Source organism: Sporothrix schenckii (genome assembly GCF_000961545.1).
Source record: "Sporothrix schenckii 1099-18 chromosome Unknown Cont41, whole genome shotgun sequence".
Classification (NCBI taxonomy): Eukaryota; Fungi; Ascomycota; class Sordariomycetes; order Ophiostomatales; family Ophiostomataceae; genus Sporothrix; species Sporothrix schenckii.
Genome location: NW_015971142.1, coordinates 2,152,573 through 2,165,582, shown reverse-complemented (window position 1 = coordinate 2,165,582; position 13,010 = coordinate 2,152,573). Strand labels below are relative to the sequence as shown.

Below are 13,010 nucleotides of genomic sequence, written 5' to 3'. Positions count from 1 at the left end.
CAGTCGTGCCTGCCTTCGTGGCACGGCTATGACCTTGAAAAGAGCTGCCCCGCCAAAAGGCAATTAGTTGTTATCGAAGATGCATCATAGCTTCGACTGTAGCTATATCTAACTCAAACCGTCTTCTACTTACTACAGTGCCAACGGCAAACCGAATCACAAGAGCCATACACCCATACGCAGAAGAACAACCATATATACGACCAACTCGCTACCGACATAGACCATGTCCAAAGCCCAGCTCGGCCGGCTCATTGAGCTGCCGGACGATGCTCTGCAGCAAGTGCTCGACTATGCCTCGACGCTGTCCAAGGCTGAGGCTGCCGAGCACTTCTCAAACCTGTTGGGGAGCGACCCTGCTGCCGTCGAGTTCGTCGCGGCCTTCAACGCACGGCGGCACGACCCTGCGGCGGGCAGCGCATCGTCTGTCGCAGCAGCGAGCCATTCCGGTGCGAACACACCCGGAACGAGCAGCCCCGGAGCCATTGAGCCGGTTCCCAAGCACCACAGACAGAAGAAGAAGAAGGCACCGCTACACACACCGCCGCCACGCCAGGTGACGAATCTGGCACCACCGCCAGGCGCAGTGTACAACAAGAAGGACGTTGGGGGCGACTACATGGGTGGTCGGTCATCGGGCACCACGACGCCGCTGGCAGTCGCGGCAGCAGGCATAGCGCGCGGTGCGACGCCAGTATCTGCGTCAACGACACCACCACCGCAGCCCTCGCCTAAGAAGCAGCCATCGCCACAGCCACAAGCGTCGGCGCCGTCACAATCACAAAAACAGCAACGGTCAGGCGCCGGCGGCTCGCTGATCCAAGACGCACTCGGCCCCAAGACCAAGAATCGAGCGTCCAGCAAGGATACCTCCTCCACCAAGATCAACATTACGGGCGGCACTGCCATGCACGGTGCCGCAACGGCATTGGCTGACTTTGACGCCGCCATCCGCTCGCTTGAGGTGAGCACGAACCCCACGCTGGCCAACAACGGCAGTGGAAACGGCAAGGACGGCCAGGATAGCGTTTCCGCTCGCCGCTGCAACTGCGTTGCCACGCGCCACCCGCTGCAAAAGGCCGCACCCAACTGCATGTCGTGCGGCAAGGTCATATGTGTGAAGGAGGGCTTGGGCCCGTGCACGTCGTGCGGCGCGCCGCTGCTGTCGCCGGCGGACGTGCAAGCCATGATCAAGGAGCTGCGCGCGGAGCGGGGCCGCGAGAAGATGGCGGCCGACCGCGAGGCAAACCGGCGCATCGATGTGAGCTACGGCGGAAAGAACCGCATGGGTGCGGCCATGACGCACGCACAGCACGCGTCGGGTCCGCACATGATTGCTGGGCAGGCGAAATGGGGCGGTGACGACAACGGGTTTGTCAGTCTAGCAGAGGCGGCCAAGGCCGCGGAGACGCAGATGCAGACGGCCGAGGCCAAGGCGCGCGCACACCGCGACAAGTTGCTGGCGTTCCAGGCGCAGAATGCGCAGCGGACGACGGTGCGCGACGAAGCAGCCGATTTTGACGTGGGCGACGCCATGGCGAGCGGCGGCGATGGCGACACACCGACGTCGCGCAACCTGTGGGCAACACCCGAGGAGCGGGCGCGCGAGCTGCGGCGGCAGCAAAAGCTGCTGCGGGAGATGGAGTGGAACGCGCGGCCCGAGTACGAGAAGAGGCAGCAGGTGCTTAGCATCGATGTGACGGGTCGCAAAGTGTTCCGCAAGGCCGTGGTGATGGACCGCCCGCCAACGCCAAAGAGCGACGACGACGATGACAACGTAAACGACGAGTACGGACACGGCGGCAAGGGCGCAGCGATCCTTACGGATGCAGACGGCAACAAGGACACGAGCGCCAGCAGGCGCACGGCAGGCAGCGGTGCCTTTAGCAAGAACCCATTGCTCGGCCACCTGATCAAGCCAGTCTACGATGCTCAGAGCCGTGTAAAGGCAGCCGAGAAGGACAAGACTGAGAAAGAACATGGAAAGGGCAAGGGCAAGACCAAGGACAACGAGGCAAGCAAAGGCAAGAGAAAGGCCGAGGCCAAACAGGAGGAAGCTGCTAGCAGCAGCAAGGATGCTAGCGAGGCATCTCCCTTGCCTGGCCGCCGAGACAACCCCAATGCAGCCAGTCGCTGGCGGCGTGTCCAAGACGACCTCGACAACAATGAGGCCGTGATTCTTGACGGTGGTATCTACGGTGCGGGCGTGCCAAAATCGACATTGCCTGCCGGAGACGAGCCCGAGAGTGGCTGACCGTGCAGCGAAGGTCACTGCTAGGCGGATGACATTGCATGTAGAAATTTTATAGTTTGATAAAAATGTAAAATAAGTTAACAAGCAGTGATATCTAGTTCCATGCCATTAAGAAAACCACGAGCCATACACAAAGTCCATCAATGGTATTCAGCGCTCCCACAAAACTCAATCTCAAAATCCAGTGTCCAACTTGATCGCTCTTAACGGCTCGAATGAGACGTTAGACGCTCTAGCTGTGCAATAGAGGTTTGAACCTCCTCGTCAGTCGGCAGATTGACAATCAAGAGGTACAAAACGTCCTGCTGCATGATCTTCTTGATACCGCGGGCTGCACCACCACCCATGCCGCGGTTGTTGGGACGGTTGTTCATGTTGTTGTACTGGGTGCTGCCACCTTGGTAGTTGGCACCAGCGTTGTGGCCAGCGTTGTTGCGCTGCTGTTCATCACCGCCGTACGCCTGCTCGTTCTGGTAGTTCGCTGAACCACCATAAGGTGCCGGAGGGTTCGACGAACCGTACGGAGCAGGCGGGTTGGACGAGGCCGACGAGCCTCCGTACGGAGCTGGGGAAGTAGCGTACTGCATCTGGCCCTGCTGGTGCTGGTCGTTGTCACGACGGTCGTCGAAGAACCCGTTGCCGCTGCCGTTGCCGTTGCCGCTGGGGTTTCCGCTGTCAATGGCGCGATTTTGGCTCTGCTGCCGCTGCTCCCTGATTTTTGACACGCCGGCGCCAATCAGACTGATGCCTATGCCGATTGGGCCTTGGCGGCGGCGGCGATCCCAGTACGAGTTGCTCTCGGAGCCGTCCTCGTGGTAACCACTGCCGCCACCCATGCCGCGACCAACAAGACTGCCACCGAGACCACCGCCCAGACCGGCACCAACGCCACGTCCGAGCAGGCCTTGGCCGCGTCTGTTGTTGTCGGGCACGATTTTGCCGCCGGACAACAGTGCGACCAACGACCCGCTGTTGGCCGGGTGGTTGGGGTCGGCAAAACGTGACATGAATGGCTTGCGGGCGTCGGCGGGCACGGCCATCGACGAGCCCTGGTGCGTGCCTGCATACTCGGCCTGGGCGCGGCGGTCTAGGTAGCTCGACACGAATTTTCCGGACCTGTGCCACTTGCTGTTCTTGGGTACTTCGCCGCCGCCTTCAACCGCAGCCAGGTCGCGCTCAGCAGCGTTGTCGAGGTCTGGGTAGACGAGCTCGGCGGCCTGGGGCAGCTCGAGCTCGGTGTAGGTCATGCCGTTGTTTTTCCGCAGGTTGCGCATGGCAGCCTTGGTTTTGTGGCCCTTGTTGGCGGCACCGTTGCTGCCGAGCGCGGCCAACTGGCTGTATTTCACCGTGGTCTGGTTGATGTCGAGGCGCTCCGTCGATACAAGGCTCTTGCCAATCGCCGACTTGAGGCCGCCGAGCAAGCCGCCGCCCGAGGCGTTGGGCATGTCGTCCTTGAAGGCCATCACCATGGCAAACAAGCCGCGCGGCATGAAGAGCTCCTGGTTGGCGCGGTCCAAGAAGGTGTTGTTGCGGTGGCGCGACTGCAACTCGCGCGCCGTTCCAGCAACGACCTGCACCACGACACTGGCAATCTGGGCACCCATCTCGGGCACAAAGCCCACGATGCCGGCGGCGACGTAGACGACATCAATCCAAGGGCTGGCCTTGCTGGCAAGGTACCAGTCTTTGAGGAAGCGAAGAAACACGTCCTGGTTGATGCCGCAGTCGTTGAGGACGGGCGCATAGGCGCGCACAAAACCACGGGCCTTTGTACGCGGGCGGCGCTGCGGAATAATGACGGGGCAGGGGATGCGGCGCATGGGCGTTGGCGCAGGCCCGGCCATGCGGACCAGCTCGCGAACCATGCGCTGCTGCTTCTTGATCTCTTCCTTTTCCTCACCCTCGCCCTCAGCTTCTCCAACAGCTGCTTCGTCAAGGTCATTGGCCCCAGAGCCCCGACGCGAACCGTCATCGGCTGGCGAAACGGGCGATCCAAGAGTCTCGCCGGCGTCTTCCGAGTAGGCAGGCGGGTCCATGTACTCGGCCATGTCGTCGAGCTCCCAGACGGCCTCGTCATCGTAGTACCCGAAGCCGTCCGACTCGAGAAGTTGTCGCTCCTTTTCGGCAAGCTGGCGTTTCTCTTCGTCGGGTGTGAGGTAGGCAGGGGGGTCGTTGTTTGCATTCGATGGGCCAGCGACTGTGGTGTTGTTGCTGGCGTACGAAGAAGGACCAGCAGCGGGCGAACCGTCCTGCTCGCTCACTTGTCGGCTGACCGAGCGGCTATCAGATGGACTGCGTGTGTCCTCAGCGGGTGTGTTCTGGCCACTCTGGCTGCGGCTGCGGCTGTTGTCTTCGGCGTCCCTGGCAGCCTTGCTCTTGGCACGCGAGTGGTGGATGGCTTCGGACGCCAGGCCGATGCCGGCGCCGACAATCTTGACTATACCACTCATGATGATCACGAATAGGAGGAATGGAGGAAGGGAGATTGAACAAAACGAGGGAGTGAAATAAATGTATCTTATATATCCTCAATTTCCTTCGAAATGTCGAGATAGATTGGAAACGTTGGAGGACGGTAGTAGAAGAGAAGAGAGTTTCGATTGCTTGAGATCCAAGTCCTGAAGTGGGAGCGTCGTCAATTCTTATACTTTCTGTGTCTATGGGATCGCCAGTGACTTTACAATTATGCTCAGATACGCGTGTAGCATTTTGCCATTGATGCTCATCTCTCCTTGACTCCCAGGACAGGTGCATGCCCCTCACTGTCCACCGGTTGCTCCAACGTATTTCCTTTTTGGGCGACAATGGGCGAGATCGACGTGGCTCTGACCCAGCTTAGGTGCTGGCAAAAAGATTTAGCTTGGTTTCTTAGGGGGCTGCATTCCGTAGGGCGGGCTATTGGGGTAGTTAAGCTTTGAGGCTCGTGGTTCGGCGGGCTTAGAAGAGTGGCTAGTGGCTCGGTCGTTCCGTCTGACAGAGGGAACGGTTAGAATGGCTGGACACTGAAAAGAATGGGGCTATTAGGACGATCAACGGAACGGTAACTGTAATACGCGGAAGAGAGTTTGGGAGTCGTCATCATTGGATCAAAGGTGGCATCGAATACCCGCCGAAGCGTTCAGATTGGCGCGTGGGCAATTTAACTGCACCACGGCGACCGCGTCAGGCACAGGTTCCATGCATCATTACAAATCCCAGCAATTGCAGCCACAAAATACGGCGTATCTGATGCAGGCCAACTCAATCTTCGTGCACATCGCCAGAGTAGCGTTGCCAAGCGTGTCGTTCCTATGCCTTCTCTATCTTCCCTCTTGACTGGGAATCTGGCGGCTAGATTTTTTAATATAGCGGTATTAGTACCCACCATTCATAACCCGAAAACGACGGCAGGATATGAAACGAGGAAAGCCGTCTCCAACAGCATGAATTGCGAAGAGCTTCAACGAGGCCAGAACGATGCCAGCAAAACAATGCCAGCGAAACGATGCCAGCGAAAACGACGGTAGCGAGAACGAAAGCGAGCCAGCCACTGACGTCGATGCACACCTCTGGCAGCCTAACCTATTTGGGCTGTTCTTAACGTGACCGTGTACATAAATCCACGTGGACGGTCACGCCCATTTCCTCTCCAATCCAGCACGACATGACATCACGCACCTGGGTCCCTGACGGAGTAATTCATATGAATCTCGGAGTATCTCAGGGACATCCGCCATATCACCCTACAGCGACATGATAGCCTGGGATACCATAAGCTATACATGGCCAAACTTCTCTGAAAACGGCATGCAAGGGCCTGTCTGTAAGGACAATTAAACGTGACATACACTTTCTCATTTATGCATGCTGCATCGCTTAGCTTACGTCGTGGTGTTACTTACACAACATGCTACTGCCCTCTCCCCTCTTCTATTATGGCTCGGAAAACATCTGCCTAACAAAGAGACCATGGAGCCATGAAACCCCACACGAAGTGATCTGAGCTTGCGATGTGCGGGGAACCATGGAAAACGCGCCGCGTATTTCGACGCTCTCTATCCACGCTCCACGCCTCTTCATCCTAGATGTGCACAACAGCTATTCAGTCGCAGGAGGGCGCAGTCGTTGAGGGGTAATCAACAAGAGGATGTCAAGGAACGGCGTCGTACAAGTGTTACCCTGTTGTCTGGTTTTGTTTTCGTAGTATAGCTATAAAAAGGAGAGCCATCGTCCCTCCCCTTTCGACGCCTTTCCCGTCTCTTCTTTACAGTCTTGGCACCTCATCAAATGAAAGGCCTCGACAGAGTATAGTAGTGGTGGAAACACGCAACGGACGAGGAATCTCCAATACCACACACGTACAAATACTTCGAAATGGCTGCTCCCAAGTACGCTCTCGTCTTTGGCGCCAGCGGTGTCACTGGCTGGGCCTTTGTCAACGAAGTCCTGAACGACTACCCAAAGAAGGGTACCTTTGGCGGCGTCATTGCCTTGACCAACCGGCCCCTGACTCTCGAGCAGTCCCGCTGGCCCAAAGACGACCGTCTCACCATCGTGACGGGTATCGACCTGCTGCATGGGTCCCAGGAGGATCTCGAGACGACGATGAAGGCCAAGATTCCCAACCTCGACAAGGTCACCGACCACCTTTTCTTTGCATACAAGGCCAACACCGACGATAAGGTGCAGAACGAGGAGAATACCGACATGTTCAAGCGCGCCGTCTTGGCGACCGACCACCTGTGTCCCAACCTGGAGACCGTCGTCCTGCAGACCGGCGCCAAGCACTATGGCTGTCACCTGCTCTCGAACCGCCCAGCCCGTTTCGTGCCACCCTTCAAGGAGGACCTGCCCCTCCTTGAACCGCCAGCCAGCGACGGCCTCTTTTACCTGCCGCAGATGGACTTCGTCCGCGCGTATTCAAAGGACAAGAAGTGGGGTTGGATCGACACCCGCCCGGACATTATCATCGGCTTCGTGCCCAACCAAAACTTCTTCTCGCTCGGCTCGTCGATTGGCTTCTTCCTCAGCCTGTACCGCGAGATCAACGGCGCCGGTGCCGAGTGCCCCTTCCCCGGCACCGCCAAGAGCTGGGCGACGAAGAGCATCGACTCGAGCGCCGAGATGATTGCGCGCCAGACGCTGCACGTCCAGCTGTCGGACAGGTACCGGTTCGCCAAGGGTGAGTCGTTCAACGTGGCCGACGCGCGCACGCCGCGCACCTGGGAGACCCGTTGGCCGGACCTGTGCGCATACTTCGGCCTCAAGGGCGTCAAGAAGGCCGAGGACAACCCGATCGAGGTGCGCACGTACATCCGCCAGAACATGGACGTGTGGAACGGCATGGAGGTCAAGTACGGCCTGCAGTCGGGTCACGCCGACAGCCCGCGCATCCACCCCGGGTTCGAGTACTTCTTGATCACGCAGTTTGACCAGGACCGCCAGTACGACATGACCAAGATGTACGACGTTGCTGGCTTCCAGGAGGAGCGTGACACGACAAAGGCCTGGGGCCGCGTGTTTGACCACATGCGGGCGGCCAAGATTCTGCCGAGCGAGTTTAAGTAGACATTGGGGATAGGCGGCCGCTTAAGCTAGCGAAGCAAATAGGGGAAAGAAAAAAAAAATCTCCTTCCAAAAAGCAAAGGAAAATATCAATTAGATCTGTCGTGCTGGGATAGCGCATTGTCCGGTCCGACCAACCAGGATAGCCAATCAGAGAGTTACAGAGAGAATACCTCAAGATCAGAGTTGAAGCTCCGAGCAATGCCTTGAATATGGCCCAGACGGTTGCACGTTTAAAACAGGTTATCGACGCAGCGAGTGCGTCAGCGGGGATCTTCTCGGCTTTATTGCAGGGTGATGCCATGTCCAGACGATGCTGGATTGTGATGTATGTGCCAAACCCGACCAATATGTTTCCCAAAGCTCAATGGCTCGCCTTTCTTTTGGAAGATTCCAATCCTATGTGGCATGCATCGTTATCCTCCATATCATCGCACAGGGACAAGGGCACGGCTTCCGCCGCGAAACATGACAAGATGGCCGACGATACCGCAAAAGAATTCCACGCAGAACTTGAGCCCCTTCACGACCTGGCGCAAGCGAGGACACCCTCCGATCACAATCAAAACGATGGAGGAAGTATTTGTCGTGGCTTGCATGACGGCTATGACGGAACGTCGCTGCTGCTCACTTTGTCACTCTTCTCCGGGGTGCAACAGCGGAGAGCACTGTTATCCGGCCTTCGGTGGTGAGTACGACATCGCTGTCTCGCGAGTTCGAAGAAAGCAATCTTCATTCAACGGCTCATCCACCTGGTCCTATGGTCACCTCGAAATTTGGAAACCGACATCGCAGTGCGAAAATAACCATCCGACAGCGGTGGCCAACTGCTCGCTGGATACGAATGACACTCTACAGGTGGTGACGCCATCCCAAGTTGTCACATGAAACTATCGCAATTGGTCCGTCTTAGCGACGGCAGCAGTAACGGGCCAGGCCGGCTACAGAAGGTGATGGAGGCGGCAACAGCAGGAGCGTAGCCAGGCCCGGGCGGTTGGACGCTTCTGTTGATGGGTGGAGCTTGGGCCAGGCTGCGTGGGCCACTACAGCGTGGGATGGACAGTTGTGCCCGGGTGCAATCAATTAAAGTTTTGGCGGCGTAAGACGGTTATCGTCGCCTCAATTGTTGACTGGATTTAAGCGATCCCGTAATGGCGAATTTCGGTGATTCGGCAAGATACAAAACACGCACCAGAATGTCCGTCATTCACATGCTTCCCTTTGTCCTTGTCTCTGCCGTCAAGGCCAACTCTGATGCCATAGGCCACGCTTTCTTTAGAGGGCGTTTCGGATGATTCACGGCGGTTCGTTTCCACCCAGCTTCTACGAGCCTTGAATCCGATGACCACACGCTTCAACAAAATGATAAACAAAGACCAATACAAACATCCAACCATCCAACGCATATGATGCCCACTGTTGCGTTGAGTATCCGGGTTCGGGACCGCGCATCAAGCCAGGCCCAATGTGGCAACGGCACGACTAATTCTCCGTGCAGGTAGGGGCCTTTTTGTTCCTAAACTGGGAGACTGGTTCGCCTTCGGCCTTCAACCAGTGGCGCAAAATGCGAGCTCGGCATGCAAAAGCGTCTACAGGGCAGGCTTATCGCCTATATGGCCGGGCCGGCAATCGGCAACGCTAGTGGATGCTTTTCTTTACCATGTTGAAGGTTGCAAAACACTGCAACTTGTGATGCAATCGTACAGTCATTTTGTCAACTGGCAACTGGTTTTTATTCGCTTTTTAACTTCGTTTATATCTGCAGCAAAGCCCACCCAAATAGCTGGAAACAGGAGGACACTATGAGTAGAGACTCAAACCGACCAACCACAATTACCATTACACAAATGCAACTCAGACAATCTCACACCAATGATAGCACATCAACAGCAAGCGGAAACAAGACCGGAGTGCCAAGAGAATGTTGATTCTAAGACGATTAACAACACGAACGCACACAATCCTCAGAATATCGTACACGGACATGATGAAACCGAAAAATGGCTAGGAGACCCGAACAGCCCTCCGTCGGCGTCGGCATGGCCAGCTGAACCACCCAGCGAGGAGCCTGTCCCTGATGGCGTCGCCATAGAAGAGAAAGGCATGGGAATACACCATGCGCCGGCCGGTAGCGTGCACAGCAGCGGGGATGAAGAAGGCGAGATCGAAACCGGCGGAGCTGCGGATGGACTGCCTCTCGACGCTGTGCAGTCTTCTGTTCCGGAACGCTACTCCGTGTACAGCCTGTGGGAGAAGCGATGGATTGTGCTGGCCGTGTCGGCCGCCGCCTTTTTCTCGCCTGTGACTGCACAGATTTACTTGCCGGCGCTGAATCTCATCGCGGCCGATTTCCGCATTACGGCAACGCAGGTCAACCTCACTATGACCACGTATATGATCCTCCAGGGCGTCACACCCATGTTTGTGGGTGGCCTCGCCGATGGTGCCGGTCGGCGCCCAGCGTACATGGTCTGCTTCATCGTGTACATCTTGGCCAATGTGGGCCTGGCCGTGTGCAAGAACTACGCCTCGCTTCTCGTGGTGCGCTGCATCCAGTCAGCCGGCTCCAGCAGCACGATCGCGCTGTGCCAGGCCGTCGTCGCCGACATTGTGACCAGTGCCGAGCGCGGCCAGTATATTGGCTTCACGGTGCTTCCCACGGTGCTGGCACCAACAGTGGGGCCGATCTTGGGCGGTGTACTCTCCCAGTACCTCGGCTGGCGGTCCATCTTCTGGTTCCTGGTGATCTCGTCGGCCGTCATGTTTGTCGTGCTGCTGCTCTTTTTGCCCGAAACGTGCCGCAACATCGTAGGAGATGGCTCCATTCGGCCACATCCCATGTACCGGACATTCTGGCAGCTGTTTCAGGACTGGAACCAGAAACGAGCGCAGCATCAACGGCACAAGAAACAGAGAAAGGAGCTGGAAGGCACCAACACGAACAGCAACAAGAACAACAACGAAATGGGGGACAGCGGCCTGCTGCATAGCACTTCGCTGGCGCTGACCGCAACACGCGCCAGCTCCGTCCGGCCACCACTCCGAGTCAAGTTTCCCAACCCGCTGCGGTCGCTATTGATGCTGTTTGAAAAGCAAATCGGCCTTCTCGTCGGCTACAATGCCATTATATTTGCCGGCTTCTACTCGATTTCGGTGGCAATGCCGTCGCAGTATGCACTGATTTACGGCTACAACGACCTCGTTATTGGCCTCATGTACATGTATGTTCACTTATAGCCGCGCCCTCCGTTGCGATGAGAGGCAAGGTAGCGATGTGCTAACCTTTTAGACCAATGGCAGCTGGATCGGCACTCACAGCCTTCGTCATGGGACCGCTGATGAACTACAACTACCGCCGTCACGCCCGCCGCCTCGGCCTGCCCGTCGATAAGTCCCGGCAGGCCGACCTCGCCGATTTCCCCATTGAACGTGCTCGCCTCGAGGTCGGTATACCGCTCGCCGTTCTAGCCACAGTCGTGATCCTGTGCTGGGGCTGGGTGCTCGAGAAACGGGTCTCTGTCGCCATTCCCTGTGTGCTCAACTTCTTCTATGGCATGGGCATGATCGGCTTCAACAATGCCACCAGCGTCTTGCTGATTGACGTGTCGCCCGGTCATGCGGGCGCCGCCGTGGCCGCCAACAACCTTGCGCGGTGTCTACTGGGCGCGCTCTTCAGTGCTGTCATTGTGCCCATGATCAACAAGCTGGGCATTGGTTGGGCATTCGTGCTGCTGGGTCTGCTGTACGCCGCGTTCCTGCCACTCATGTTTTTGTTGATGCGCAACGGCATCCGGTACCGGCGCGAGAAAAAGGCCAAAGATGACCGGCGGCAGCAGTGCAAGGCCGAGAAGCGGGAAGCCAAGGAGAGAGAGGAGAAAAGGGTGGCTGCGATTGTTCAAGGTGAAAATGCTGTGTAGCAGTGGATTGAGGTCGCGTTTTGATTTGTAACGACATCATGATATGGCCCGGAGTTATTGGGAGCGATTTGATTGATATGATGAGACCGGAATAGCACAAAATATGAAAGGTGAAGACAATTGATATAACAAAGTATATCTACTCCAAACTACCGAGTGCGCATTGACCAAACGGCTACCCCCCCTCCTTGCCTTTAGGTTTTAAAAATAAAATCAAGTCCCACGATATGTACAACGCCCAATGCTGATAGAGCACGAGCCAGAAATGAACTGTCCAATAAAAAAAAAGAAAACAAAAAAACCCCAAAAAACCCATCCAAACACATAAATGAAAAAGTAGTGTTTAAAGGAACCAAATACAGGCTTGCAAATCTGTCCATGTTAGACATAGCAATCACTCTGTCTTTGGTGTAAAGGCTTGTTGAAAGACTAAAAAAAATGTAAGAAATTTCTGAGAGACGAGACACGAACCAAAAACGAAAACGGAGGTGATACACTTACCCGCAAAAAGTTATGTCTTAGCTTCCTCGGCTCAAGTCAAGGAGAGCGTGGGCAGCGAACAGCCTGTCAGCGTCCTGTTGCGTCATACCCTCAATGAAGCCCTTCTCAAGCTCGTTCAGCTTAAAGTGGCGCTTGCTTGTCACAATATGCTGCTCTGGACTGTAGCCCCATTGCTTGCTGGTGTCCGAGAACTTCTTGGCCACGTAGCCAAGCTCGACGTATTCTGTGAACCGAGCCAGGTTCTGTCGATCGGACTCGAGCGCCTTGAAGAACGTGGTTGTGGCCGCTTTCTCACAGGGTGGTGGTGATGAGGCTGCTGATATGGGATGCGAATTGGCCTCGGAATCGGAGGGAGTCCAGAAGCGGCGCGAGGGAGAGATAGAGGCGGAGGAACTGCTGCGGATTTTAGGTGATGCTGATGCCGATCGTTCGCGGTAATAGCTTGCATAGGCCGGCAGTGGCACTTCAGAGACCCGAGAGCCTTTATTCATCGACACCCGGTTCGAGGCCACTCCAGCACGCCTGACAAGCGCATGTTTGGCAGGAATTCCCGCCGCAAGAGGACGCAGGGAATCCTTGCTGCGCTTGGCTGATCGAGGCGGGCTGAAAATTGGAGCCATTGTAAAGGATTCGAGGGCGGGACTCTGATGTTTAATAAAGATCGTTATAAATGAATAGATGAACGGCACGAAATGTTAAACAGAGCCTGGGGAGGGATGGTGATCGATCTTGAACTGTTTGCTGCACGAGACGAACAGATATTTGTGAATTTCAGCTGAGGAAATAATTCAAAG

The 13,010-nt window shown here is 56.3% G+C and overlaps 6 protein-coding genes across 6 annotated transcripts; 4 read left to right on the top strand and 2 right to left on the bottom strand.

Moving 5' to 3' along the window:
• Nucleotides 1–226: 226 nt before the first annotated feature.
• Nucleotides 227–2,254, top strand: SPSK_07206 (c2hc5 finger protein; the record flags this gene model as incomplete). The annotated part of the gene is made up of 1 exon (XM_016733870.1): nucleotides 227–2,254. One exon carries the CDS (start codon nucleotides 227–229, stop codon nucleotides 2,252–2,254), a length of 2,028 nt encoding a protein of 675 aa, XP_016591018.1.
• A 203-nt stretch (nucleotides 2,255–2,457) lies between these two features.
• SPSK_07135 (uncharacterized protein) lies at nucleotides 2,458–4,704 on the bottom strand (the record flags this gene model as incomplete). The annotated part of the gene is made up of 1 exon (XM_016733803.1): nucleotides 2,458–4,704. The coding sequence occupies one exon, from the start codon at nucleotides 4,702–4,704 to the stop codon at nucleotides 2,458–2,460; it is 2,247 nt and encodes a 748-aa protein (XP_016591017.1).
• Nucleotides 4,705–6,607: 1,903 nt separating this feature from the next.
• Nucleotides 6,608–7,801, top strand: SPSK_07646 (sirQ protein; the record flags this gene model as incomplete). The annotated part of the gene is made up of 1 exon (XM_016734305.1): nucleotides 6,608–7,801. The coding sequence occupies one exon, from the start codon at nucleotides 6,608–6,610 to the stop codon at nucleotides 7,799–7,801; it is 1,194 nt and encodes a 397-aa protein (XP_016591016.1).
• A 209-nt stretch (nucleotides 7,802–8,010) lies between these two features.
• On the top strand, nucleotides 8,011–8,490 carry SPSK_08069 (uncharacterized protein; the record flags this gene model as incomplete). The annotated part of the gene is made up of 1 exon (XM_016734715.1): nucleotides 8,011–8,490. One exon carries the CDS (start codon nucleotides 8,011–8,013, stop codon nucleotides 8,488–8,490), a length of 480 nt encoding a protein of 159 aa, XP_016591015.1.
• Nucleotides 8,491–9,670: 1,180 nt separating this feature from the next.
• SPSK_07199 (uncharacterized protein) lies at nucleotides 9,671–11,715 on the top strand (the record flags this gene model as incomplete). Its single annotated transcript, XM_016733863.1, has 2 exons — nucleotides 9,671–11,019; nucleotides 11,088–11,715. The coding sequence occupies 2 exons, from the start codon at nucleotides 9,671–9,673 to the stop codon at nucleotides 11,713–11,715; spliced, it is 1,977 nt and encodes a 658-aa protein (XP_016591014.1).
• Nucleotides 11,716–12,233: 518 nt separating this feature from the next.
• SPSK_08012 (uncharacterized protein) lies at nucleotides 12,234–12,836 on the bottom strand (the record flags this gene model as incomplete). Its single annotated transcript, XM_016734663.1, has 1 exon — nucleotides 12,234–12,836. The coding sequence occupies one exon, from the start codon at nucleotides 12,834–12,836 to the stop codon at nucleotides 12,234–12,236; it is 603 nt and encodes a 200-aa protein (XP_016591013.1).
• Nucleotides 12,837–13,010: the final 174 nt, after the last annotated feature.